This window comes from Cyprinus carpio, chromosome A19, assembly GCF_018340385.1.
Source record: "Cyprinus carpio isolate SPL01 chromosome A19, ASM1834038v1, whole genome shotgun sequence".
Classification (NCBI taxonomy): Eukaryota; Metazoa; Chordata; class Actinopteri; order Cypriniformes; family Cyprinidae; genus Cyprinus; species Cyprinus carpio.
The window spans coordinates 11,125,687-11,153,595 of record NC_056590.1 but is presented as its reverse complement, the minus strand read 5'-3'; the positions used below and the strand labels follow the sequence as shown (position 1 = coordinate 11,153,595).

General features: G+C 35.9%; 2 protein-coding genes and 1 non-coding gene across 5 annotated transcripts; 2 read left to right on the top strand and 1 right to left on the bottom strand.

Annotated features, from left to right (window-relative positions):
• The first annotated feature begins 503 nt into the window (after positions 1-503).
• LOC109069763 (ceramide synthase 2-like) lies at positions 504-14,630 on the top strand. 3 transcript variants are annotated; one of them, XM_042776414.1, is made up of 12 exons: positions 504-657; positions 879-1,033; positions 5,416-5,589; positions 5,811-5,928; positions 6,187-6,305; positions 7,724-7,781; positions 8,789-8,839; positions 9,198-9,290; positions 10,684-10,812; positions 11,354-11,460; positions 11,733-11,886; positions 12,243-14,630. In XM_042776414.1, the coding sequence occupies exons 3-12, from the start codon at positions 5,417-5,419 to the stop codon at positions 12,393-12,395; spliced, it is 1,155 nt and encodes a 384-aa protein (XP_042632348.1). In that variant the 5' UTR covers positions 504-657; positions 879-1,033; position 5,416; the 3' UTR covers positions 12,396-14,630. The 3 variants fall into 3 exon arrangements, with proteins under 3 accessions (XP_042632348.1, XP_042632349.1, XP_042632347.1); XM_042776415.1 differs by lacking the exon at positions 879-1,033 and having other exon boundaries at positions 518-657; XM_042776413.1 differs by having other exon boundaries at positions 561-1,033.
• Positions 14,631-19,499: 4,869 nt separating this feature from the next.
• On the bottom strand, positions 19,500-19,571 carry trnap-agg. The gene has a single exon. It is a non-coding gene; the product is annotated as a tRNA-Pro (tRNA).
• Positions 19,572-23,574: 4,003 nt separating this feature from the next.
• On the top strand, positions 23,575-27,909 carry LOC122148805 (40S ribosomal protein S27-like). Its single transcript, XM_042776426.1, has 4 exons — positions 23,575-23,701; positions 24,299-24,407; positions 24,491-24,601; positions 27,675-27,909. Exons 1-4 carry the CDS (start codon positions 23,696-23,698, stop codon positions 27,701-27,703), a joined length of 255 nt encoding a protein of 84 aa, XP_042632360.1. The 5' UTR covers positions 23,575-23,695; the 3' UTR covers positions 27,704-27,909.

Genomic DNA, 27,909 nt, shown 5'->3' with positions numbered 1-27,909 from the left:
AATGGTAATACATTTATTCGTTTTTAAATTTTATTATAATTATTATTTTAAAAAAAAAATAACATTCTCTGTGTATGCTTATGTCTAAATACCACTGGCTTTAACAAAGGCTGCTTATAAACAGTTCTGCATTTTTATAGTAGCTGTATGAACTTTGATGCATAACAAAATACTTAATTAGTGTTTAAAACTTATTTGATTTCCATTGCATTATATTCTGAAAATGTTAACAATTTAAAGTTGTACTAAACTAAGTTTTCTCTTTAATTAATCGGAGACATGCACAATGAAGACAATGGTTATCTGAATATGATGCACACTTCTGGATTAAAAAATTCACAACAGACAAATGTATTTAAAAATCAATTTTAATATTTATCAAGAAAACACTTTTTAATGTTTAAAAAAGCAGAACTAGAATTAACTGCAGGCCGTGAGAAGGATGAATGATCACTCCTTTCATTTTACAGGTGTCGTTTACGTCCTCAAAGATTTCGTCATCCTTAACACGTCATAACTCACGTGCAGTTAATCGTCACCTTAAAGAGCATCTGCCCCGCCCTTCGGATTTAGTATGGCACTCCTCGTTTTTTTGGCCCTCCTCTTCAGTCTTTCATTCGCCTGACTGGATTCGTCTCTCAACAGCACCCGGCAGAAGTACGTCTGGACCCTTTTAACTCGGACAAGTGAAGCAAAAAGTGTTGAGAAATAGATAATCTGAGCTGTGAGCATTATTTGTCGGTGGACTGACAAGTATACGACTTAAAACCAACAGTGAACGAAGCGAGGGAAACCACCAAAAAAGTGGAAGAGTTTGAACGTCAGCTTTAACGCCAAACTTCTCTTGGCGTTTTTATAAATATATATATATTTTACAGGATTTAAGAAAACTATGCAAACAGACTGGATTATGAAGAACGCACAAAACTGTACAGATTGCCCTGAATAACTGCGAGATTACACCCACTTCCATGCACCTTCGCTAAATCCACCTCTTCTGCTCACACCCTTGTGTTTCGCATTACTGCTGAAAGTAAGTACCGTTATGCGCAGCTGTGCTCATTCCTGCGTCGCTCTTTGTCGTTGTACTGTCATTTCCGTAAATGTATTCTCATTTATTCATGTTTCTCGGGTTTTAAAGTTACTGTTTTGTTTTAGCGCGATAGCCTTTTGAAGTCAGTTGTTTGATGTGTACGGCCTACATCAGAGCACAGGCAAAATGGAAGTGCACACTAGATTTTGTAGCGCGTGATGTGGAGTATGCATCGTTGTGATTACAACACGCCTCCGAACAAATGTGCGTCGTAACTTGTATCCTATGGTGCTCGCGGTGGTGTACGCTGCCTGAAATGCATCGAAAATGAGGGAAACCGCAAGTTTTTTTTTTTTTTTTTTTTTTTTTTTTTTTTGCTTTCCTGGTTTTTAGGGGCGGGTTCCGTGTTTGAAAGCTGCTCGGATAATGCTTAGTGAGTCAATGCAAAATTGAGGTTTGGTTTTTAAGCGCTACATTGTACAGCGTGTCTGTGGCGCATCTTGTTTGGCACGAACGTGTTGCGATGTTTTCAGGCTGAAGGACGTCGGCTGGTCACAAACAGGTTTTAATATAAACCGTTGTTGGGAAAGTCTAACTGATCGTGCTCATACTTGTTTTAAAACCACGTAATCAGCGGATGTGTGTTTGATTTTGGACACGAAACGCACAACGTATTAACTTGTGATTGTCGTCTCGTGTTACACTCGAGGGCTTTGAAGTGGAGTCTCACGCGTCGGTATGACGTCACGACGTTATGATAAGCAGCACATATCTTTTTTTTTTATTGTACTGTTACCTTATAATAATTTGTAAATACACTGTACACTAAAAAATTCATGTAGAAGCAATTTTCACTGAGCTAGTAAATTTCACATTACAACGCAACGGCGTACAGCGGTACAAATAATGTAGTAGTTTCGTGTAAAACGTAATCCAAGAATCTTTTTTTTTTATTTACAATCTAAAAAAAAAAACAGTGTAGGCAAAACAACAAACTACATCCTTTGTTCAGTATTAAAAAAAATCATTGGTTGCGTTCACTAAAATATTTATTCTGAATTTGTTTAGGTCATCTGGATATTTTACACTTACTGCATAAATGGCCATAATACTCATTTGATATACTACTTTTTGTATACTGTAGCTATAGTATGGAAGGAGGCACATTTAGACACTTGAACGTCAAATATGCATGTACTTTTTATGAACGAGTCGTTGAATCATTCATCATTCCTTCATGTTGTCTTAACGTCAGCATGAAATGAAAATTCACCCTAACTGTTTTCTAAATGCATGTTATGAATGTTCTTGTGAATAGTTCTTTTGGTCTATTTAAACTCGCATTCCTCTGCATCATCTCAAAATCCAATCAACCAAGTCCTTACCCTACATTTATCTGGTTTTGTAATTTGTTACACCTGGATGTACGTCACAATATGGAAGAAAAAAAAGATGGAAGTCTGTTGCTGCTTCCATTTCATCACAACTTTACTGCATAAATGGACATGAAACTCATTTGATATACTTCTTAGTATGGAAATTGGCAAATCAAAATGTCATAACTGGATATTCCGGTGTAAACGACAGACTTATCTCTGTTGCCATATGCAACGCTTCACCAATCATTTTGTCCACTTAAATCCTGCCTCCAACCTTTTGAGTGCAACACCCACATCTGAACATCCAGTCATCAACTAATTCATAGAACCAATTCCCCGTCCTACATTGTTTTTCTGATAATCCATTAAACTCAAATGTACAACCTAATACAGAAGAAACGATTTGTCGCTACTTCTGCTTCATTGCAACTGTAAGCATCACGTTGTGTTTTCCCCAAAATGACAGCAAGGTTGATTTATCTTTCTTCCTCCAATTTGTCTCGAATATGAGTCACTGACTCATTCATGAACAAAAACGCAACTAGAGCTTTCCAGCTGCTTTGTATAGGTTGTGTATTTGCTAACCAAACAATTCTTCAAAGCGGAGTCTGACAGCAAACAAAAGCTGACGTTGCCAGACTGTCTTTAGTTTCCGTGTTCAAAGTCCATTTGTCTTATTTAATGCTTGGTAGCTAAGTCCTTTGAGAGACGTTTTGCTGTTTCAGATTCACAAAAATTTGTAAAGATGTTTATTAGTAGTTGTGAAGATTAAAATAAATGGTGTCTTGGATCATCACTTAACCAATTATTTCAAAGGATAATAAAGGTACTTTTTAAAACTACCTTTATTTAGTCATCTATGATTCAGTACTTGGTCAGCTTCCTACATTACTTGACTTGGCACCACTTTTATATCATCACGTGTGTCTGGTCTTTTATCAAACTTTATTCGCTGCTTGACATTGCAGATATCTTCAGGCTGTGTGCTTTTAGCTCTTCATTTATACAGAATGGCACGGACAGGAAGGGAATCTGTCTCATTCTCTGGCCCGGCCGGCTCTAAGCAGTACTCATTACCTCAGGTGACAGTACAGCCGTTCAGCCGCTGCCAGGCAATGACCGCAGCCGTGATGTCATGCTGACCTCTCAGAATGACTCCATTGAGACCGAGCAGGCTTTAGTACAGCTGGTGGCCCATCCGCTCAAACCGTGTCACTGACAGCACGCCGATAAGGAGGAGCTTTCATTCAAAAGTCCTTTGCTTGTTTTCTTGGACCCGTGTGAATGGTTCACCAATCTGTACCAGGGATGTGTTTCTGTACCTCTGCAGGAGAGCGTTTAAAGTTTGCTTTAAAGTGGTAGCTTATCAGTGGTCTTGAGCTCATTTAGTTTCTGAGTAATGTGGACTATCAATATTGAGGGCGGATGACATGAGTGTTTACTGAAGGAATGGCGGCTTTGAATCTCTTGATGCGTTACTTGACTGTTTTGTAAGGGTTTATTGACAATGTATTGTGAATATTGTATTTTAAGCACTAGTAAGCTGCTTACATAGACAGCATTTTAAGGCATCATTGGGAGTGTTTCAAACTTAATTATGCCGCCCTCTAAGCATTCCCTGCAGGGTTCCCACGGGTTTGTAAAAAGTCTTAAATTTAGTTGTCAAATGTATCAAATTTAAGGCCATAAAACATCTTAAATTGTACAAGAAAGTCTTAATTATGATTTTAAGAGGTCTTAAATTTGGGGATGGAAAGACCAGAATTGCGATATGGCTTAATATTGATGATTAAACTTCAAAAGGCTATGATTTAATTGAATATGAGCACTGCATGTTTCAAAGTCTGGTGCTGCATGGCTGCTGTTACCGGGGAAACTGTTGTATTTCTGCCGTTCCGAAAGCGCCTCCTGCTGGAAGAGAATGAGTGTGCATTTTCAATAAGCCTGTTTTATTAGAGTAGTGTAGTCTATTCCTACAATAACGGAGGCTGCAGTTTCAGGACTGCATTTCTAGGACCCTATAGTTTAAAAAAAAACATTTTTGTATGTATGCAGTTCAAATTAGTGTGTTTATTAGTACATTAATATATGTAAAATAATTTGAATACAAGCACACACACACACACAGCAGCACAGTGAACTGTTTTGCACAGCTAAATAGGGTAAGTGGAGATTGCTGACGTGGCCTCACACGCTCAAGTTCATGCCAGCTCTTGCATTGAAAATAAGATGGAAAGATAAAGAATGAATGTTTTCCATGGATCTAGTCTTTGCATCTATTTGTTTGATGTTTGAATCAGGTCTCCTCTGTTGGAATAGAATTGGCTAGATGGCGCTGTCACAAATTTTTTTACAGTCATTTTACAGTTTAATGTGTTACTATAGACATTGCCCTACCTCGCTCATATGGTATTAATTTTATTTGTGCAGGTCTTAAAAAAAGCTTAAGAAGCTTAAAAATCCTGCAGAAACCCTTCCCTGTATGCAGTATAGTATTGAATTATTGATATAAAAATAATTCATTCATTAAAGTCCCATTTAGTTCTCCTAAAGGATTTTGAAAAGTATTAGTTGGAGTTAGAAGCCTTGAACCAAACCTACTACAAGAATTTGAATTTGTTGAAGACATAGAAAGGGATAATCTGTACTATAAAAATATAGTATTTTGCATATTTTCATATAATAAATGGACATTATGCATTTTTAGCATATTTTACATGTATTTTTTTTTTCTCAAATCCTAACACCATTGCCCCATTTCATGTACACTACCATTCAAAAGATAGGGGTCAGACAGGTTTTTTTTGTTCTATAAGAAATTAAAATGTTATATATATATATATATATATATATATATATATATATATATATATATATATATATAATTATATATATCGTTAAAAATCAAAGAAAACAAGACACTTGCAGCAGCCCCATGAAATCTTCTTTAGTAGTCTTTAAAATGTGTGAATATGTCATTTTTGTGTTCGTCCTCTGCATCAGGATGTTGTCCAGGCTGAGCGAGTTGTTCTGGAATGAGAGGCTGTGGTTTCCAGGAGGCCTGGGTTGGGCCGACTTGGAGGATCATGACGGTATCACCTACTCCAAGCCAGCTGACCTCTGGGTGACCCTGCCCATCGCTCTCGCCTTCCTCATTATACGACAGATCTTTGAGAGGTCAGTGATGATTTTGCATGAATCATTTTCATATAATAAATGAACGCTTTTAGCATATTTTACTTGTATAATACAATATGATCAAATTGAATCTGTCTGGAACTATCCAGTAATCAATCTGAATTACGTTTTTACATTTGTAAGTGCTCTAGCATTTCAAAAACTTTGGAGCACAAGCTTTGATGCAGTGTTGAAAGTTTAATACTGTATTTTAAATTTAGGACAGTGGCCATTCGAATGGCTGGGGCTTTGGGAGTAAAGGAGAAAATCAGAGTGCGAGCGGAGCACAACCCCACGCTGGAGTCCTTCTTCAGAACCACAAATAAAAATCCCAAACAGGTACAATTCTGCATATTCTACACCGCCAAACTCACCAGTACAGTAAAACCCTATTTATTTGTGCTTTTTGTTTCCTTATTTATAAGCTGCTTTTGATAAACGCCTCTGTATTATGAATGTAAATGTATGCAGCAAGTCAGTTTTTGCTTTCTTGTGTATATAAACACATTTTTAATGCTGAAATGTTTCAGTGCACTCGTGAGCGACATATGTACCTCATACCATTTAAATTCCTTCACATTCTCTGTTATTCTACAGAGTGAAATCGAGAGTTTAGGTAAAAAGACCGGGTACTCCGAGAGACAGATCCACAGATGGTTTAGGCGACGAAGAAATCAAGAGCGACCAAACCAGATGAAGAAGTTCAAAGAGGCCAGGTACAGAACAATACGCACAAGCTGTTCGGTCCTGATTTCCATCCTTTCGTAAATGGCCATAAATTCCACCATGCTGTATATTTTAATAACCTTGCTCAATGTCATAAACATTATAAAATGTTTAAGTAACGATGCACACAAGATAACCGGAGTATTGAGTGGTACAACATGCAATTATACACACAATTCACTGTAAAACAGAAAAAAATCATAAATTTTTCATTAGGTAGGAAGGCTACTGCACACAGAAGAAACGGTATGTGGTATTAATAAACACAGAATTAGGCTAATGTACCCATGTATAAAATAAATTCATTGTGTTTAGATTACTTACTGTGGGTTGGTCTTTTAATATCATGTCCTTGACTTTTCATCATTTATTTGTCTTGTACTTCAGAACCACATCCAATACATGTAATTAAAGGAATGCACAGGGTTCAATACAAAGTTGAGGTTCATCCAAAGCATTTGGGGTAATGTTGATTACCTTTTAAAATGAACAATCACCCAAAAATGAAAATTTGAAATGATGATGAAAATGTACTCACTCTCAGACCATCTGAGATGTAGATGAGTTTGTTTCTTCATCAGAACAGATTTGGAGAAATTTAGCTTTACATCACTTTCTCACCAATGGATCCTCTGCAGTGAATGGGTGCCGTCAGAATGAGAGTCCAAACAGCTGTTAAAAACATCACAATATTGTGATACAAACCACACTGTTTTTGAAGTATAGTTCTTGATATTATACTTGTCCTCATAAGACTAAAGTGATATTGATTACTAACCTTGTCTATGCAAAGTTTTATTGTGCATATCTTTATCTTGTCATGATCATGTAAAGCTTTTTATTCGTGCTAGAAATTCATCCACCTACACAAATGACAATTTAGACAAATTTGAAGTTCAAATGTAATTCATGTAGGTGCTTTAACATAAATACAAGCTTCGTATTTCAAAAGTGCATGACCCAGTTTACTTGTAAGTGCACAACTGTAACTGCACCTTTCATTGTCTGTGGTAATTTACATTATGCAACAAATGCTTTTGGATAGAACTTAACTTGTATTGAGCCTGGAACATCCTTTATATTAGTTTATCATGCCATCTCCAGCTGTCAGTCACAACTGTAGATTGTAGATGCTTTAAATACAGTTGTAGGGGCTGTTGGTCAGTATGTGTGCTTGTGATGGTAGTGTTTGTATTGTGAGTGGACTGTTTCAGTGTTACGTCTGTACATTTTGTCACTGTGTATAGTAACTTCATAATGTAAAAAGAAGCCTAGACCCTTAAATTGAATGGCTGGTGATCAAGTAATGTGAGATGAGAGATGCTTGGCTTTTATATATATTATGTTGCTGATTAATATGTTTGCTTCTGGATATTATTTGCTGAAATGTATATGCATTTTCTTACAGTTGGAGATTTACCTTTTACCTTCTTGCTTTCATTGCTGGCCTTGTTGCACTTATTGATGTGAGTATTTCAAATGCTTCCCTTTTTCTCTTCAGTCACATATACGTGTATGTCGATGATTGGTCATTTTGAGTTTACTGGCATGAACTAAATCCTACTTTGTTTTATAATATATATTTATTTCCTATAATATCGGCTTCATTAATCAGCTGATTTGTGGTCATAATGAAACCGCTTCCTCTTGGCTGGTTGACACGAGTGTCATTTCCAAAAACTGTTGTTATATTTGTCAAGGGATAATGCATATTTTTTGTTTTTGTTTTTGAATATTTTATTGCACTAAATATAATTTAATTCAGAATTCACTTAAATTCCCTTTTTGTCCATACATTTAATTTGATCAATATTGTGTACATCTTGTTTGGCAAAATTCAATTTATATTTATATCATGTATATGTACATTCACTATAGATGCAAAATTGGACAAACCTACTTATTTTATTAGCATTTTTTACATTTTTACAATAACAGTAAAGTCTTCAAAACTATGAAATATTACATGCGGGAGCTATGTGCAAACAAAAATCAAACACAAAAAGAAAATTTTTAAAACCATATATAGGGACAAATTACCTTTGTCTGTCTATAAAACTAATTTCAAGCATTTAAGGAAAGGCATTAGATCAATATGTTGTCAAAATGTTTGACTAATCCATTTTAGAGTTTTTATCCAAAGCAAATTTTAAAAACCTTATAGGTTTTTTAAATTCCTCTTTTATACCATTTCAGCTTGTTATTCACCATGAAAATAACCAATGAAGCTGGTATGGCATTAATCCACCAACCAAATGTTTGGCTGGTGCTTTATCTACCATTATGTCACCTATCAGCCAACCTGCTCTATGGATTTTGACATTGGCTGTTCAAATACCCGTATTGGTGGAGCATTACCCCTCGTGTTTATAACTCATGTAATGTCATACTTGTGCAGTGCTTTTGTTGAGATGAAATGTGAGCGTGCTTTTGTCTCGGCTCATATGCTCTTCATATGGTTTGTGTTCTGCAGAAACCTTGGTTCTACGAAATGAAGGAGATGTGGACGGGGTTTCCAATGCTGGTGCGTTCACTTCTTTCATTCTTCTATTGACTGTGGGTATAAAAATGTGTGTGCACAACCTTGTCTAATGTTACAGTGATCTTTCAGTGAACGTTCATATTGATAAGCTTATGTAAATAAGTGTTAACAAGGAGAATTGTAGAAATTTGAATTTCACCAGAGAAATACTATATGCAAACTGATGCCAGATTACCTCACCTTAGAGCTTCAGGTCATGTACAGCAGAATAAATCATCTATAGAAACGTTTGTCATTTGTAAAACCTACTGTATCTTAACCACAGCTCTGTTCTGTTGTAATTGACACTGAAACGAAATCATTCGACATTTTTGATTAATTTCTTGATTTCTCTTTCCAGGAGCTGCTGCCTTCTCAGTTCTGGTACTACATGATTGAACTAGGCTTTTACATGTCGCTTCTCTTCAGCGTTGCATCAGACGTCAAGCGAAAAGTGAGTGAGCCAAACACAAACTTAAAACCCTGCCTAAACTTAAAAGATCAATCTTTTTCATAGAAATACCCACTATTTATTCGTTTTTTTGTATCAGTATCACAGAGGTGTACAAGGACTTCCAAGAAATCCAGCTTAGATGTGGAATGTTATCTGCTGTGTTGAGGATAGTTAATATTTTACTTGCACTTCTTTGGAAAATCTCTTATCTCACAGAACACTTTGTTAATAACATTAATTTAGATTTTTATATAGTCGGTTTCTAGCACACAAAGCATTAGTGAACAGTTAAAGTACAGCAGGATTAGGCATATCAGCAGTTTTACATCACTTGCCCAATGATTTATTATAAGCCCTGCTGAAAAAACAGCCTAAGATTTGGTTTGCTGGTCTTTGCTACTCTGTTTGCAGGTTTTAGACACTTTTCAGGTCAGCTTGGCAAAACCATTTTAAACCAGCTTAGGCTAGTTTAACCAGGTTTTCAGCAGGGAGTTTAGAGTTTCGGGACAATATGATCTCTCATCAGGTTGACTTTCAAATCTGTTCATGAAGTGCGTCTCCTGTTTATTGCTATTCATTGAACTTCTAGCCAACCGGGCAAATAAAGCTTCATAACTGAGCTGAATGAAGATGATACATCAATCTTTATTCTTTCTAAAGTCTGAGGGAACATTTGAGAGCCCAATAAGATCATTTTTCCACACAAAACCTATTTACATTTGATTTGTGCATTAAATCGAGCTTCATTCAACATGAAAAATAAAATCACCTGCCTGACATAATAAAATGCAACCGATCAAAAGTCACCTGATGATATTGTCCCACACTGAATTTCAATAGGTCACATATTTTAAGTGTTTCGATTAATCAGTCACGTAGTCTATGGTGTGCATCCTGAACTTTGACTCTAAAGCTTTGGCAATATAATACTAATATTCCCCGACAGAGCATGTGAAATCCAAATTCAGTCCCTTAAGTTTGTACGGAAAAGACCAGAGAGTATGTGCAAAAGCTATGCTTTCTAAGATACTGTTGTAGCTTGCCAAAATAAGCATAATCTAACAATTTAACACAGTTTAGAAGGTTGTATGTATGTATTATTTGTTTGTTTGTGAAGAAATGCACACTCAGTGCAACTTATAACATCCAAGTGGCATATCAGGATCATGTGACACAGAAAACTGGAGTGATGCTGAAAATTCAGCTTTCCATCACAGGAATAAATGACATTTTAACATATTAGAAAATTGTACCATATTACTGAAGAAACACCATATTTATGTTATTTACATACATGTACTTCTAATAAACCATGGCAGTACTATGACAGAAGTCAAAAACCATTGCATTATTTTGTTGGTAATAATAATAATAATAATTCTCTCTCCTTCAGGACTTTAAAGAACAAATAGTGCACCACGTTGCCACCATCCTGCTGATTAGTTTCTCCTGGTGTGTGAACTACATCAGAGCAGGAACCCTCATTATGCTGGTGCACGACGCCTCCGACTATCTGCTGGAGGTAATGGAACATCAGAAGAACATTAGCGTTCAGACTGTGGCCCTGGAGCTTTGACGTTGTTACACTTCAGTACAAGTAGAAAATGTTTTTCAGTCGCAAGCCACACATCAGTTTGTTTAATGGAATGCTACGGTGAATAGTTTTCTCTCAGGAGCTTGTGCAAATTTGGGTTCCACAGACATAATTTGCGTTTTAATGTGTTTTTCTTCAAAATCTCTTTGAACATTGTGGTGAACAAATAATTATATCACATAGGGCTTTTGTGACATCCACATATGACACACACTCACAGTCCTGTCCAGTGCATGATTTCACAGGCATTCTGTATGAACAGTTGCAAGCCAAATGTCATTTATTTAGTTTGTTGCTCTGTTACTGAGCTTCATATAATATCGCTCTTGTCAATGGCACAACTAATTCAGTACATCTTCTTTACTATGTATAGTAGTCAGGGATATTAATGCAGGTGTGTAACACTGCCTCCTAGTTGTGCTTTTGTGCAATACTCAGACATATGTCCCATCTCTGTCTGTCCCAACAGTCTGCCAAAATGTTTAACTACGCCGGCTGGAGAAAAGCGTGCAACTACATATTCATCGTATTTGCTGTCGTCTTCATGATCACCAGACTTGTCATCTTTCCATTTTGGTGAGTTGGGAAATTTTCTATTTTGATCCCAAGGTTTATTATTAAACCTATAAATCATGCATTTCTCTTGACCTGCTTTTTGTATTTGTCAAGAGATCAAATGATTTGCTTTTGTAATATCAAATGAAAGCTCTGTAAATAGTCTCAAAGTTTGGTTAAAATGTCACTCTTTAATAATACTGTAAACCTTTGTGAAAATGACCTCCATGTGCCTGTTTCTCTTAAATGTCAGATGTAAAACTCGTGCTTTCTCTCTTTTCTGTGTCTCTCAGGATTTTGCACTGTACCTGGGTGTATCCAGTGACTATTTATCCTCCGTTCTTTGGGTATTACTTCTTTAACGGGCTGCTGTTTGTGCTGCAGTGTCTGCACATCTTCTGGGCCGTACTCATCCTGCGTATGGCCGTCAAATTCTTGCCAGGCAATGTAAGTCAACCAACACAGACTGCACTACGTTGGATATTTTGTTTTGGCAATTCATGCACTATAGTTCTGTGACAGTGACTGGAACTGCTGGTTTCAACCACAGAAGATAAAAATGGCCTCCCAAATTAATTATACACAACTTGGACATTCTTCAAAATTTCTCTTTTTGGGTTCCACAAGAAAGAAAGTCCTGTTGGTTTGGAACTACATGAGAATGAGTAAATGATGAGAGAACCTTCATTTTTGTGTGAACTGCCCTTTTAAATGATTCAGGCAGAAGTGATTGCATAAAATTGTAAGAAATATGAATTGTTGGGATTTTAAAGCTTCATCAGAGTTCATTTGTCATGTCACAGAATATTGTGGAGGACGAGAGGAGTGACCGAGAAGAAACAGACTCTGAGGACGACGAGAAAGAGCTGGAGGGCAGGAAAGCGCCAGTGAAAAATGGACCAGTGCAGAACGGCCACCCTCCTCTAAACAACAACCATCACCGCAAGACTGAGTGATAATAGCAGAGATGAGAGAGGAGGTACAACACTCCACTTCCTGTACACACGGACGAGACCAGCAAACTAATCCCAAGGGTGTTTGATGGATTGAAAAGTCCCAGAGCAAACACACACACACACAAATACATGTAGATACATATGTTACTCATTTTTGGAAACGGACATACTTCGAAAAGGAGGAATGATATAAAGTCTTTCCCCTTGCAAACTATTTAAAACACTATTAACAGGCATCATATCATTAAATAACTCTTATGTTTGGTTCAGGGTCTGTCATAGATTCTCTAATGTTAGTGAATCCAACATTCACTTGCTTTACTGGAAATATTTCCTCCAATTTATTACTTGTTTAGTGCCTTATTAGTACAAAGTTGTACTGCCGTTCATACATTTCTGTTCCTTTTTATATTTTGGGCATCACACACACACTATCATCCTCCCTTTACGTGTCAGTAATAAGATTTTGCATGTTTGTCTGGTCAACTGTCAGATTTCCCAGAATCCCAGAAGGTTGCTGGAAACTGACTGGAATTGTTTCGTTTTTTGTCTCCCATTTGTTCACTATATAATCTCACCAAGTGACCTTCACACACCTGCATTACTTAGAAAACACACATGACCTTCATCAGAGGTGTGTTTACACTGCCGAGAGTCTTCCTCGCTGATGTTTCCCCAATCCAGTTGCACTAATAGATGTTACTGACCCAGTCTTGCAACACTACCACCATATAGAGATGCAAAGACTCATGATTTGTCTTGCCATGATATCCCGTCCCATAGGCGCTGAATCACTGTGGTGCTTTTTACATTTAACATTTGTCTGTTGAGTTTGTAACGAACCAACAAATGTGTGTGTGAAAGAATCTCGTACCTAATATGTGTGTTTTGGTCGGCGTGTGTCCTGTAACACATTTCTGTTAAAAATGCATTCTTAAATATATTAGTTACACAGTTATTTTAAAGTTTTGTTTTTTTTTTTTTTTTTTTTTTTTTTTTTCTTTCAGGGTTTTCATTTAAGATTATTTTTATTTAAGGTCCAGATACTTTCAGCAAACCTGATAAGCTGATCATTTATGCAGTATGTAAAAAAAATGACTTTGTAAAAAGCAAAAAACAAAGTACTTGGCAGGAGAATCTGTAGGTGATGATTTCCTCTTCCATTGAAATGATGAATAATTACAGTAATGATCAGTATTGAGTGCTGGATGAAATTTATAACTCTCTGTCTAATGTTAAATGCATTATAATGATTGTGTTGTTAGCAAACTGTTTGACATAATTGAAACTCTGGCTTGCATTTGTGGTATTTATGAGAAATTGATTTCATAGTTTTCAAAAAAAAAACAAAAAACTGAATTGTGGAATTGATCCAGTATGTACTGTTTGCCCAGTAGCTGCTGCTTTACATGAGATCATTTTAAACCTTAAAGGGACAGTTGATCCAAAAATGAACATTGTCATAATTGCTCACTCTCATGTTACTCCAAAACCTGACTGCCTTTTCTTCTGTGGACAGCAAAAGATGATATTTTGAAGAAATATGGAGTGCAAACAACATTGGACCCCATTGACTTTAATTGCATGGCAAAACTGTTGAAATCTTTTAAGTTTGCAGAAGAAAGTCATACAGGTTTGGAATGACATGAGGGTGAATAAATGATGACAGTATGTTCATTTTTGGGTCAACTGCCCCTTTAAGTGTCATATTCAACAGTAAGGTCAGCTATAGCATCATGATCTCTTATTGTAATTTAAGCAACAGGTTTACAAATTTTGGTCCGGTATTTGTTTTGTTAATATATGAAAGTCAGTGTCAATACAAGTGCTCAGCGTGTAATGCATTTTGCAAGTGGAACGGGACATCTGGATTGGCTTTACTGAGTTATTTTAAGTTTCCAAATGTTGTCACAAGTGCCTTATTTGTAAATGTGTATTTGTGTCATTTCTTTGTGTGCTTGTTGTCCTTGTGTTCCTTACCTCATCGCCTTTAGATTTTAAGCTTAACCATCCTCCTCTCTCTCACACCTTCTCTGTTTACATCCATTCAACCTCTTCTCTCCTTATGGCGTGGTGCCAAGACCAATTCGTCCCCCTCACCGCGTCCCGTCGACTGTGGGTCCACCGCACAAACATAAACGATTTGATCAGTGTCCAAATTGCCAGTGTTTTATGTTGTATCTTGTATCATCATCATTCAGTGATGAAAGATAAAGATTTTTGTGGATGACGGTGTTCTTTGTCTGCTTGTATTTTTTTTTTATTGTTTATGTTTGAAACATTTATATTTGAAAAACATCTTGTGCTCATCACAGCTGCGTTTATTTGATAGAATAGACCGTAAAAACTAATATAGTAAAACGGTAACTTTTATTCTATTTTAAAATTAAATTTTTTCCTGTGATGCAAAGCTGACGTGTGTCTGTCATTCAGAATCACAGTTTTAAGTGAGAAAGAAAGACTTGGTGTTCATTTCCATTTACTTTGCGCTATGTGTATGAAAAACATAGTTTACTAAAATGCTTGCTTAATATTTAGAGATTTTGGAGATCTTTTTATGTTGTTAAATATATTTAGGAACCAAAAGAAGTTATAAAGTAAATCCGCTTACAGTTCTGTTAATATTATTTACTATTAAGCATCATGTTCTAATTTGAGTATTTAAATTTTTTTTTTTTAAATCCCTTTAAAAGCAGTAGGTGGATAAATATTGTCACCGTTTTGCTTCTCTCATAAGACAAAACCTATCAGTCAAGTAAATGTAATATGTGAAATATAAAAATGATTAAAATTTGTTCCTCTCTGCTATTTAAAATCTTTTTTTGGATTTGTGACAGCCCAAAATGTTTGTAGTGCACGTGTGATACCTCTGCTGAAACTCTCCACTGTTGTGGCTACCTGACTCTCCCCTGTGTAATGAACCTTAGACCACATTACAGTTAGCTGCCACTTTAATATTTGAGATCAGTTACCAACCACGCTATGACTCTTAGCCTAAATGTAGGGTTATGGGCTGAAATCTGATCTCAGATCAGCAATTGGTGTGATCACACACTGACTGTAATTGGTCCTCTGTGGTAATGTGGCCGTGTCGCTTTTCTACCTCCACACAAAAAGGTCACATGTTTGAAGTTCAGTTGTCCATGTCTGGCAGCAGTGATCCAACTTTCTTCCTCCATATCTCTATGATCTATGATTAATCATGTGCTAGTTTGTAATCTATCTAAATAAGGTCTGTAAGGTCCAAATAATTCTCACTGAGGACAATGGGATGGGCATGTGAAGCAGGTGAGTGATTGATGCCAAATTAATTAAACGTGTTATATGACATGCGTTATCTTTGCAACAAAGCTATGCAGCTGGTCTATATATATATATATATATATATATATATATATATATATATATATAGTGTTTTATTTGTGTGTGTGTGTATATGAATGAATGTGTGTATGTATGTATATAAAACTATATATTTTTTATATATAGATAGATGTATATAGTTATATTTTATTGTATATCAGAGTATAATTGTTTATATTATATTTATTATATCAAGAATATTAGAGTATAGTTATATTTATATAATGATTATTATTATTTATTATATAATCATCAAAAACTTTCAGAATTTATGATTGTGTTTCTTGAGCAGCAAATCAGCACATTAGAATGATTTCTGAAGGATCATTTGATGCTTGTAATATTTCACAATATTACAGTTTTTACTGTATTTTACATCAAATAAACACGGCCTGGGTGAGCATGAGAGACTATATAATCATTTTGAATCATATTTTTGGTTATCTTAATGAGTTATTGAGAACTAAACTAAGTGAACTAATACATACAGTAATACATCAATTTTTACATTTTTTTGTGATTTGTATTACTGTACTTTGTAAGGAAACCCATAAGCAATAGACAGTATTTCAATTTCTCCATATCTTTTTCTTGTAGTGTAGTATTTTTTTTTATGACTAAAACCTCTTGTCAATAATACATCTGTGTAACTAAAAATATTGCAAAATCCCACCTTTAGTTTAGTTTCTGCTTTAATTTCACAAAGTCTTAATATTTAAAATTAAAGTTATAAATATACACACATACATGCATGCATGTATATTCAGTTGAATTTAATATAAATATTATGAGCAAGTAATGTTAAATAATTACGTGTTAATATGTCACTTAATATGTTATTCCTGAGCAGTAACAGTGCATGCTATTTACTTGTTCTTATTTTTTATCAAGTCTACCTGAAATGGGATCTACCTCCAGGGGGAACCAGAATAGTTGTGCATTGACTAAGCTTTATTCAGTCACCCTGATGAAATCTCTCTAGGATTGTTCATTATTTATAAGAGCTTTTGGAAATCACCCATCTCTCTACTCAACTACTATTCCATCCTGCTTCCTGCTTTCCCCTTCATTCTCCTGAACGCGAGTGTAGAAACTATTAGCTAACTGGAAAGGATGATATCTTTACTACATCACCTTGCTCTGTTTCTTGTTGTCAGGCCTGGCAGCCAATCAAATTAAAGCTATCGCCTCAATTTCCCCTCACTCTGCCCCTGTTGGCGAAATTAATTGCAGTTGCGTATTGTCTTTCTGTTCTCCTCTCTCCTTCCTGTCCTCCGTCATGTTCCTCTTTGTTCTTCCTACTCCTTTCCCTTGGTGTGACGTGTGGGAGTTTTTACCTTTTTGGTCGGAGGCCTGCTTGAGTTACGGAGCACAGGTGACTGGACCACAGCCAGACTCCACACAACGTCATTCAACTCCTGTTAAACTATTCATAATGGCTTGGGTGCCAGGAGGAGGCCGGAAATATGCAAACACTCTGTTTGATGGAGGTGGACCAAGTGAACTTGTGGAACAGTGATGTTTGACTGAGAGACTGTCAGAGGGAGAGCAGAGATGGTGTATCATGTAGATGTTAGCATGGGAACAAGATGTAGCCAGAGGTCTATGAGAGGTCAAAGAGAAAATGATGGATGTGCAGAGGTGAAGAAGTCCACAGGATGGAAATGAAAGATGTTTAGACAACATATGAAACAAAGGTTGCTCCAAAACCTATTGAACTGCCTACTTAGGAAACATTTACATTTAATTCATGCTTTAATTTAACAGTTAGGTGCCATAGGGTTTTCCATTGTGTACACAGTGAAAACATCCAAGATGATTCTCTTTAATAAGTGTGAGAAATGTTCACTATACATATATTTCATTCAATTACCAAAAACAAACCAATAAATATTGGTTAATCTAATATAAAAGTGATTTATTAGACACTTGATCCACATTGTTAGCTTAGTAAGATGTTTCATGATCTATTTGTATGTTATGAAGAGTTGCTTGAGTTTCCCCATATTTGTCACTTTTGAGGTTCCATATCAGTTATGCCACCTTATTAACCAGTGTGGTTACATTAGGGAAATTTTGCTGGCAAAAAAAAAGGTACATTTGCCAGTGTAGCGATGTATGAAGCAAGCCAATTTCAAACCAAGCAGTTTTCTGTTGGTCAGCACAGCACAGCGAAACCAACTTGACCAACTTTCAAAATCCTTGTGGGAAAATCGTTTGGGTTCAAACTGGTCACATTCGGTGTGCTGGCGAACAGAAAGCTTGGTTTGCCAGTAACTTTCGTGTGAAATGTTCTTCATACAAAACCAATGTAATGTATCTGCACCTTTAGAGGACAGCAATGTTCATTAGAATAGATGACGGGGGACAATATCTCACCCTTTAGCATGAATCTTCCTTCCTCATGTCGTTTGTGTCTTGATGAATTAATGGAAACAGCCAGTCAAGTTTATTTATATTTCAGATGATTCATAATTCATCATGCCTTAGTCAATTTGACATCAAATGTGGTCAGCAAATATTTAGTTAAAAAAAAAACTCTATGATGTTACTGTTTTAGTTTAATAATGATGTTCATTTTTAATCAGGGTGATGTGGCTTCATACACCATAAGCAACTATTCTCGTATTCTGGGATCCAATTCACAAGGCCACACTGAAGATCTCCTGTCAAAAAAACAACACCACCACTGATACTGCACATTTGCCAGAGGGGTTGCCGTTGTACTCTGACCCAGTTTCTCCAAAGGATTTTGACTCAATTTCAAGGAAACAATAACACAGGTCGGATGGATAACTTCTCGATTTCCTTGTAGGAGAACGATCTGTCATTGGCACTAAAACTAAAAGATCTGGTGGGTTTTTAATTGACTCTCAACACAAGCAGTCTCTGGAGATGGACACATCACAGATGGACCAGCCAGCGCCACCAGTATCATCATGGCTGGAGATCGATGTGGATTTGGGTTTTGCCCTCTTTTTTCTCTTTCTTCTCTGCCTCTTCTTGTTTGTTACCATAGTGCGTTGTGCTCAAACAGTTGTGGATCCATACGGAGCTATTTCCACCTCCACCTATCAGGAGGAGCAGATAAATAACTGATATCTGATCTCGCCTGTCCATACGTGTATTGTGTATTATGCAATGATGAACAGTTGTCAGATGACCTTAGTACATTTGCCACATGATATCATTACATCATTCAAACATGAAATGAGGTCAACGTGTTATGCCAGAAATGACCAAAATGCAGTAATATGCAATTATGGCCAAATGTTCAAACAAGAAAATAGAAAAGGAATTTGAAGTTGTAAATAAAACAAAGTTTATTGGAAAACATTTTACAAGAAAATACTCTTCAATCTTTGTTTTTTAAAATTTCACATTGAATTCAATGTGTTACTTGCAATTTCTTTGTGAATTTTACACTCAAAAATGAAACCCTACACCATTTGAAGCGTAGTAGATACGCACACTGAAATATTATTTTTTTGTCTTTTCTTTTTTTCTTTCCAGTTACACTTCTTATAGTGCATTCAATTCACAGGAGACATTTTCTTGTCAAAGGAACTAAAAATATACAGAAAACAAATCAAGTCGCTCTGCGCTACCTGCTGTTTTGAAGTGTATAGCACAAGACGTTTTTGCACAATACACCACGCTTTGTGCCTAGAGCTGCTGTACGTGACTAGACACGTCATGGTTTACAGTTTCGGCTTTTTTGTTATTTCGTGCTAAAACTCCGGGCTCGTCCGGGATTTGAACCCGGGACCTCTCGCACCCTAAGCGAGAATCATACCCCTAGACCAACGAGCCAGCTGAGAACGTAAAGAAATATGCATTATTTTTCACGTCATTTAAAGGGAAAGTTTACCCAAAAATTAGAATTCTGTCATCATTTACTCACCCCCATGTCGTTCAAAACCTGTATGAGTTGATTTCTTATGCTGAACATAAAAGAAGATATTTTGAAGATTGCTGGTAATCAAACAGTTGGCGGTTGCCATTGACTTCTATAGTATTTTTCCCCCCTTCAAAATATCCTCTTTTATGTTTAACATAAGAAAGCAACTCATACAGGTTTGGAACGAAATGAGGGTGAGTAAATGATGAACATTTTTGTATGTACAATCTACAAATCCCCCCCAATGCAGAAAAAAATTGCACAGCAATGAAGGGGTGAAACTCTAAAACATCTAGAGTGCAAAATCAACACACACACACACACACACACACACACACACACACACACACACACACACACACACACACAAAAAAACACCTATGAACTGGTGTGACTGTAACACTGCAACTATGTAAAATAAAATCAATAATTCGAATACAATGCAGTAAAAAAGTGGACAACAAGGAAGGGGTTACACTCTAAAACATCAAGAGTTTAAAAAGGATACATCCACTCACACACACTTACTTAAACACACACTCACTCACTCACAGACACACACGTACAGAATTGTACATACTCAAATGAATTGATATGGCTATAACCATGTAGCCAAAATGAGTCAGATCAGATCCAAGATTCAGCTCTGATAAAGCATTCCTGTTCATTTTTGTTACATTTTTATAGAATTTTAATGTTTTGTGTAACAAAATGCTTTCTGTGTTCAGGTTTGAATGTAGAAATAAGCAAAAAACCTACACTTCAAATCAACATTTAAAACAACAAAAAATATAAACCTTGACAAAAAGTAGTCTTTGAGAATGCCTTAATATACATTTAAATCCACAACCTAATAAAAGTTAACAATTATGTATAAAAACAACTAGGGAATTCACAAGCCTATCTATAGAGTCCTATACAGGAATCTGGTTACACCATGAAATTACAGGTTTTTCTTTTCATGCTCTCACCAGGAGGTGCTATTCTGCCTTCAAAAATTAGGTTTTAAAGGCCTAGTCTCTATTTTAATCTGAAATACTGCATTAACTGAAAAATAATTTAAAGAAATTAGAAAAATAATTGTACTATTTTCAATGGGAAAATTTTTTATTATAATTATTGCATAAATATTGCATAAATTAGTACTATAAAAATCTCTCAAAATACGAAAGAAAAAATATTATTGAACAAAAATATATTAGATTGATTTTACTTAAAAAAAAAAAAAAAGTTACATATCAGGTGTCCGGTCACTTTTGACCGCAAAGACCATGAGTGTGACTCCCAAATGAGGAGCGCACAAGGGTTAAATTATATTTATACTCAATATTTCAAAAGATTGCAAATTGTGCATATTAACTAAATTTGATGATTGCTGTTGTAACGCTAAACCTACATATCGGTCAATATTTCCCAACTGTTAACGCCGGTAATGTTTGTAAGTGATGGTGGCCTTGATTAAGCTTACTGTAGAACCAATGTATTTGTGTTTCACGTTCTTGCTGAAGGAATTTTCTTGACCTTAGAAGAAAATATTAGCTCTTATTCATAGGCCTATTAAAATTGGGATTCGGTTTCAATTTTAATCCAGTTTATTTTGTATTCTAAACAGCCAAATTAAGATTTTTAAATCCTATGTGATTTAATAAAGTTTTCAAAGTAAAAGTGTTCCTTTGAGTAAATTGTTTCTTATAGATGATTGGCATGATGTTGCTTCTTTATTTTTCATTATTTAAATTAAAAGATATTAGGCTATGCTTATTTTGAAAAAAAAATTATAATAAAGGGATTTTGTTATGTTAATAAATGCTTTTGTGTATTTTATCAAAAGTCTGATCATTCATTCATTTATTTATTCAGAGGGGGAATATACTCAACTGACCTTTAGTTGGTTACTAGACCTACAGGAAACATTGTCACACGAGATGAGATTTCATTAGACATGAGATTTCATTAGGCTCTTGGATAATAACTTGCCTGCTTAAGTGCTATGCTGCTGGAGACTTCCTCTGTCTGAATAGAGGTTTGAGCTCTTCTGATAGGCAGGCATTGATCAAGCTGTCTCACATACTGAGAGGCACTCTACCATTTCAGCCATTCGAGTCTACACATGTAGCTGCTAGAGATCTTTCGGATACAGCCAAAGCAGGACAGCCATTTTCAGTGGCTGCTTTAATAACCTGACCACAATGCACTTATTTGATTAAACACATCTGGTCCATTTAACTCAATGATATGTGTTAGAAACAATCACACCAGAATAATAGGGCATTTTTAACCTGCCCAATGTATCGTGCTGAACATCCTCTTTTACATTTTGTAAACCCTGGGCTTGTAGCCAACAGGATCCTATCAGCAAACGCATTATTCTATTGTAGGCAAATTGCCCTTCATCCCGTATAGATAAACTGTCTGTTGTGGAATGCTGATCAGGAGCTGCTACAGCAATTACAGTGAACCACGATGCTTCCCAGCTGCCTGAAGTCTCTGGGTGGGCACATCTGCAGACACTTGTCTCTCATGATGAGCTGGAAGTGAGCAGCCTTGATTCCACCTCCTGGGTTCTGCTCACTCCATGAATATAGTGTACTTGAGACAGCCTTCCACCTAAGAAGAACCTTCTCATCATCACCAGCTGCGTATTACATCCTCAGAATTCATCACTTTTCCTCTCATTAAAGAGTTTAGTGCATAAATAAATGAATAGTACTCTAATGTAAGATTAGCAGAAACACTAATGAATTAATGCATGGTATAATAACAACTGTAGAATCTAAAATGAAAAACACCAACAGTTCTATACGATGTCAATAGTACTGAATAAATGCTATATTCATGCAAGATTAGAAGTTATAAAGCAGTGCTATTTTAGTATCATTGATATACTCTTGTAGTTTTTGTTAATATTTTGAATTAGATTTGATTTTTAGATTTTGTTTTCGTTTAAATTTTAGATAAGGTTTTAGAAAGTTTGTGTGTTTTTGTTGTTTATTATGTTATTAGTTGTTTTCTTTTTAAGTATGTCTAAATTATTTTTCTTAAGGTTTAGTTTATTTAGTTATTTTAGGTTACTTCAGCTTAAACTGAACAGGCTGAAATAAAATAAGTCTACGGTATTTTTTTATAATTTGTTTTATTTCAGTTAATGTTTATTTTATCTGAAGTAATATTTTGTAATGGTTTTAGTTATACTTAGTTTTACTTTATAATAATCCTGATTTCAAGGTACTTCAAAAATAAAATACAAAGGTCATCTTGGTAGTCTATTGTCCAAAAAAACAAACAAACAAAAATAAAAACACGTTATTGTACTTTTTGGTATAGTTTTGTTTATAAGCCAATTTTAGTAGGAATTGATAACATAGTGAAAAGATGATTTTAAAATGTTATCTTTGACCATAACCATTTTCAACATAGAGGCTGTTATTTAGGAAGCATTTTCAACCAGTTTGCATGTTTCTGTACCTCTTAATGTTTATTTTTAAATATATTTTTTATTCAAACAGTAGCCTATAACTAACAGAATAACAATCAACATAGGGGAGAGAAATAAAAACAACAACAACAGCAACAAGAAAATAAGTTTTACAAAATAAATAAATAAATACAAAATAATAATAATAATAATAATAATAATAATAATAATAATAATAACAACAACAATAAAATCCATTATAACAACGATGATCAAAAGTAAAAAGCATAAAAAATAAGTAAGAAAGTAAGTAAATGAATGAATGCTTGCTAACGGGGAATCTTTAAATAAACACAACAAAATATTGTTCTCCTCGCTTTTTTATTTTTAGACACAGATGTATTTATGTATGTGGAAACTTGGTCAAAAGAAGTGTTATTTTCTAAGATAAAACTCTTTTCCCCCAGTTTGGATTACTGTTACTGACCTCATCTGCCTCTCCTAACATGTCCGCGATCTACTTCCGATGCTGCACTTCCGCTCAGCTCCGCGCTCGTCCGATCATAATCGTCTGTTTCCGCCTGAAACTTCCTTTCTGGCAGCGGCTTAATCTTCGCCAACATGCCAGTGAGTACCAGAGAGCAAAAACATGCCAATATACACCAATTACATGACATTTAGGACCTAAATATCATATCGCGTTCACGAACATATCTATATAGTTGACCTTAGCGTAAGACTTGCCACATGAGCTAGAAGATGAACATAAAAAGCAGCGTTAAGTCTCGAGCGGTTCAGAAGCGTGCGGTCGCGCTCTGCAGCAAGATGGCGGCGCACATAGAACAAAACATGGACGTTTAATTGTAATGTGACGCACGTTTAAGTATCGATATGAGTAAATAGTCCGGTGTTATTCAAATGTACCTTTAAACCTGCTAAATTATTTAATTCCTACTTTTGAGACAAGTTACTAGTGGCTTTATTGCTGTAAATGATTTGATGCAGCTCTCTGGAGTTGCCAGAATGAACTGAAACTGATCAAGACGCAAAGGCTTCTCTCAAAACCTAGTTAACTGTCTACCAAACAATATTTTTGAACATCATATGCTACTGTAATGGCCAAATGGCACACCATATTTTAATGCAGGGTTTGTGAGAAGTTGCTGGTCAAATGGTGTTTAATATCAGTTTTCTCATGTAAAATCTTGTAATCTGTGTAAATAGCTCGCAAAAGACTTGCTGCATCCGACCCCTGAGGAGGAGAGGAGGACGCACAAGAAGAAGCGTCTCGTACAGTGTCCCAATTCTTATTTCATGGACGTCAAGTGTCCAGGTGAGTGTCCTCCGCATGACTCAGGATTACTGGACCGGTCAGTGTCTGAATGTTCTTAATCATGTGTCTGTCTTGACTCTCAGGATGTTATAAGATCACAACGGTGTTCAGCCACGCGCAGACGGTCGTGCTTTGTGTCGGTTGCTCGACTGTGCTGTGTCAGCCCACCGGAGGCAAAGCTCGGCTCACAGAAGGTTTGTTTGTGTTTGTACTCAAACTCTGCAACAGTGGAATGGAGAGATCATATCATATGCTGCTTGGTAGTTATCACGTTATTGAGGTTATGAGGGTTTCTGTTATTCTGCTAATGTTGTGTTGTGAAAAGAGGTTTGACATTAACTATAGTAGATCTTTATTTAAACAAAAATGGGTTCAGCATTGCTTTGTAAGAATCAGGAATGGGATTTTTCAGTATTTATATGAATTTCCATATGAGACTTGTGAGCCATGTGAATCGCAGGGAAAAATGGCTGCAGTTTGAAATGCATTTAAAATACATTTATTTCATACTACACCCTAAATAATCTTAAATGTATGTGATACTGTATCTTCAATATATATTATTTTAGTTTTACTATTGTTCTGTAAATAATTTGAATACTCATTTTTATATTATAGTACAATAGTATTTTTGCAATAGTAATAAAGTAATAATAATAATAAGTCAAAATACTGTTTGAATAAGAAGTTTTTTTTTATTATTTATTGTTGTATAATTGTATCATGAGGCCTGATTTAGCAGATCATATGCCTGTAAAATGTGCTGTGGATGTAAGGAATTTATGCATAAGCCAAGTTGACTATTTGAAAAGCAGACTTTGAGGTCTCATTGTTATTAGTTGACTGATTTGAGTGGTAACTTTACTGTGGATACTGTGAATAACTGTAATTTAGTGAATTCAGTTGAATGAAAATGAGTGACTTAGCATACACTGAGTTGTACTTTTGGTGCTGGAAGGTCTGTGATGATGCCACGTAGGTTAACACTGGCACTATATTGTGAATGGTGTTGAAATGAAGTATATACACAGTACTTTAAGTTAGCAGATGCTGACTGGTGCAAACATTATTTTGCTCTAACTTCAATTATTGACAGATTAAAATCATTTCTCATTGAGCTTGACAACGTTTTCAGTCATTATTGTGAGTTTAGATGCTAATTGTTAGTAATTCTTTATAAAGCTGGTTCTGTCTGTGATTACTGCAGTGATTCAGGGCTTTTGTTGTGTGTGATATTGTTTCTGAATATTCATATTATATTCATTGTTATAGGTCTGCAGTTTATTGTAGCCTCTCTTATATCTTCCAAACCTTTAAAGGGATACTCCATCCCAAAATGAAAATTTTGTCATTAATCACTTACCCCCATGTCGTTCCAAACCTGGAAAAGCTTCGTTCGTCTTCGGAACACAATTGAAGATATTTTGGATGAAAACAGGAAGGCTTGAGACTGTCCCATAGACTGCCAAATAAATAACAGTGTCAAGATCCAGGAAAGTATGAAAGACATCGTCAGAAAAGTCCATCTGCCATCAGTGATTCAACCGTAACGTTATGAAGCGACGAGAATACTTTTTGTACATGAAGAAAACAAAAATAACGACTTTATTCAACAATTAGTTTCCTCTGTTTCTCCGACATCACCGTAGCGCCATTTTGGCGAAAAGGAGCTGAACGCAGGCAGCGTGCACTCTTCAGTGTCAGCCGTGCTGCGTTCAGATCAAAGCGTAAATATACATAGAAAACATATCCTTGTGTCGTGGCTGACACAGAAGAGTGTACGCTGCTTGTGTTCAGCGGATATTCTCCAAAATGGCGCTACGCAGATTTGGAGAGACACAGAGGAGAGGAATTGTTGAAATTTTTCCGGCCGCGATAATTTCCATTTGCATGCTTGTTTGTTTTGAACCCTCTTGTCAGTCACATGGTCTTTGTGTGGGAAGGCGGGAGTGCTTGAGGGGACTGCCGGGGAGAGAGAGAAGATGCTAGTTGTGAGTTGGAGGAATACAGAAAGAAAAAGATGGAATTGGTTTCAAAGCCAAACGCGACAGCTGTAGTGTGGGAGCACTTCGGAATCAAACCGAATGAAAGTGGTGAACCACTTAACCTGAGCGAGCCGGTATGTCGCATTTGTTGTAAAACAGTAGCAACTAACACAATCATTCGTTGCAGTTTTCCCAGCTGGAAAAAAAAGAACTACAACTACTCCGTCTTCCCAACATTGCACAATCACCGGGGCGTTTAGTCGACAAACAAAATATAAACAGGACAGTGCAAAATGGTGTGCACTCACCCACAGTGTAGTTCGCTTAATTGCTAAAGAGATGCTGCCCTTTAGTATCGTCTAAAAGCCGGCATTTTGACGATTGCTGCAAACATTTGACAGCCAGTATGAATTGCCTGTTTTGTTCATTTATTGTGGATATTTAAAATGTTTTCTGTTTTCAGTGTTAAATATTCTTTAGAAATAAGTTTATTGATCTTTGAAAAGGTGTACCTGCGTTATTATGCCATTATCATTATATCAGTTGAAACTGGTCTTAGAACGACAATATTATCGTTTATCGCAATAATTTCTTGAACAATTTATCGTCCAGCAAAATTTGTTATCGTGACAGGCCTAGTTCCGAACGAAGCATTTATGGGTTTGGAACGACACTGGGGTAGGTGAATAATGACAAAAATTTCATTTTGGGATGGAGTATCCCTTTAAACTCCTGCAAATGTTTTGGTGATGTTAATGAATGTTTTGAGTGGATGATTGAGGTGATGGTGGTGCCGCTTTGAGTTCTATTTGGTTGAATCCTGATGAAATTTGTGTGGTTTAGCAAATATTCAGTTGCAGAAAGCAAAGAATTGCGTTGGCCCATTTAAAGGTGAAGTGTGTAGTTATTGTCTATGTTACAATGTCTTTTATCCCAGCTTAATATGCATTGACAACTATAAATAAGCCACTTGTAGGTCAATTATCTTGATTATTAGAGATTTATTATACTTATTTGAGCATTGGCTCAATCAATGAATGGTGTGAGTTGATGTGGGATTTTTTTTTTTTTGTCCAACTGATTGCATTATAGTGTTTCAGAAATCTGTTTGAAATCATTTTTATTGCTACTGGAGGCAGAGAAATAAAACACTTCACCTTTGTCTGTACAGTACAAAAACCGAACATGTGCTTCTTTCCAATTGTTGAGGGCACTTCTGCTGTCAATGAGCTTAGCTGTTGTTTCTGATAATGACCTCTCTTTTTATTGTCATTTTTACCAGGGTGTTCCTTCAGAAGGAAGCAGCATTAAGATGTTTTCTGGATGCTTCCTTGGAGAGAGGGAATGAGAGAGAGAGGAAGGAGACGGACCGGCCTCAGTGACAGCAGCCTGATTATTTCAAGCAAGAGATGAAGAAATACAACCAAACACTCATAGAGGTCTGAAGAACTGACGGAAACACCCTCCAACCTGGTGTCTCTTTTTCTCTCTGTCTCAATAAAATGTTTGGGCTACAA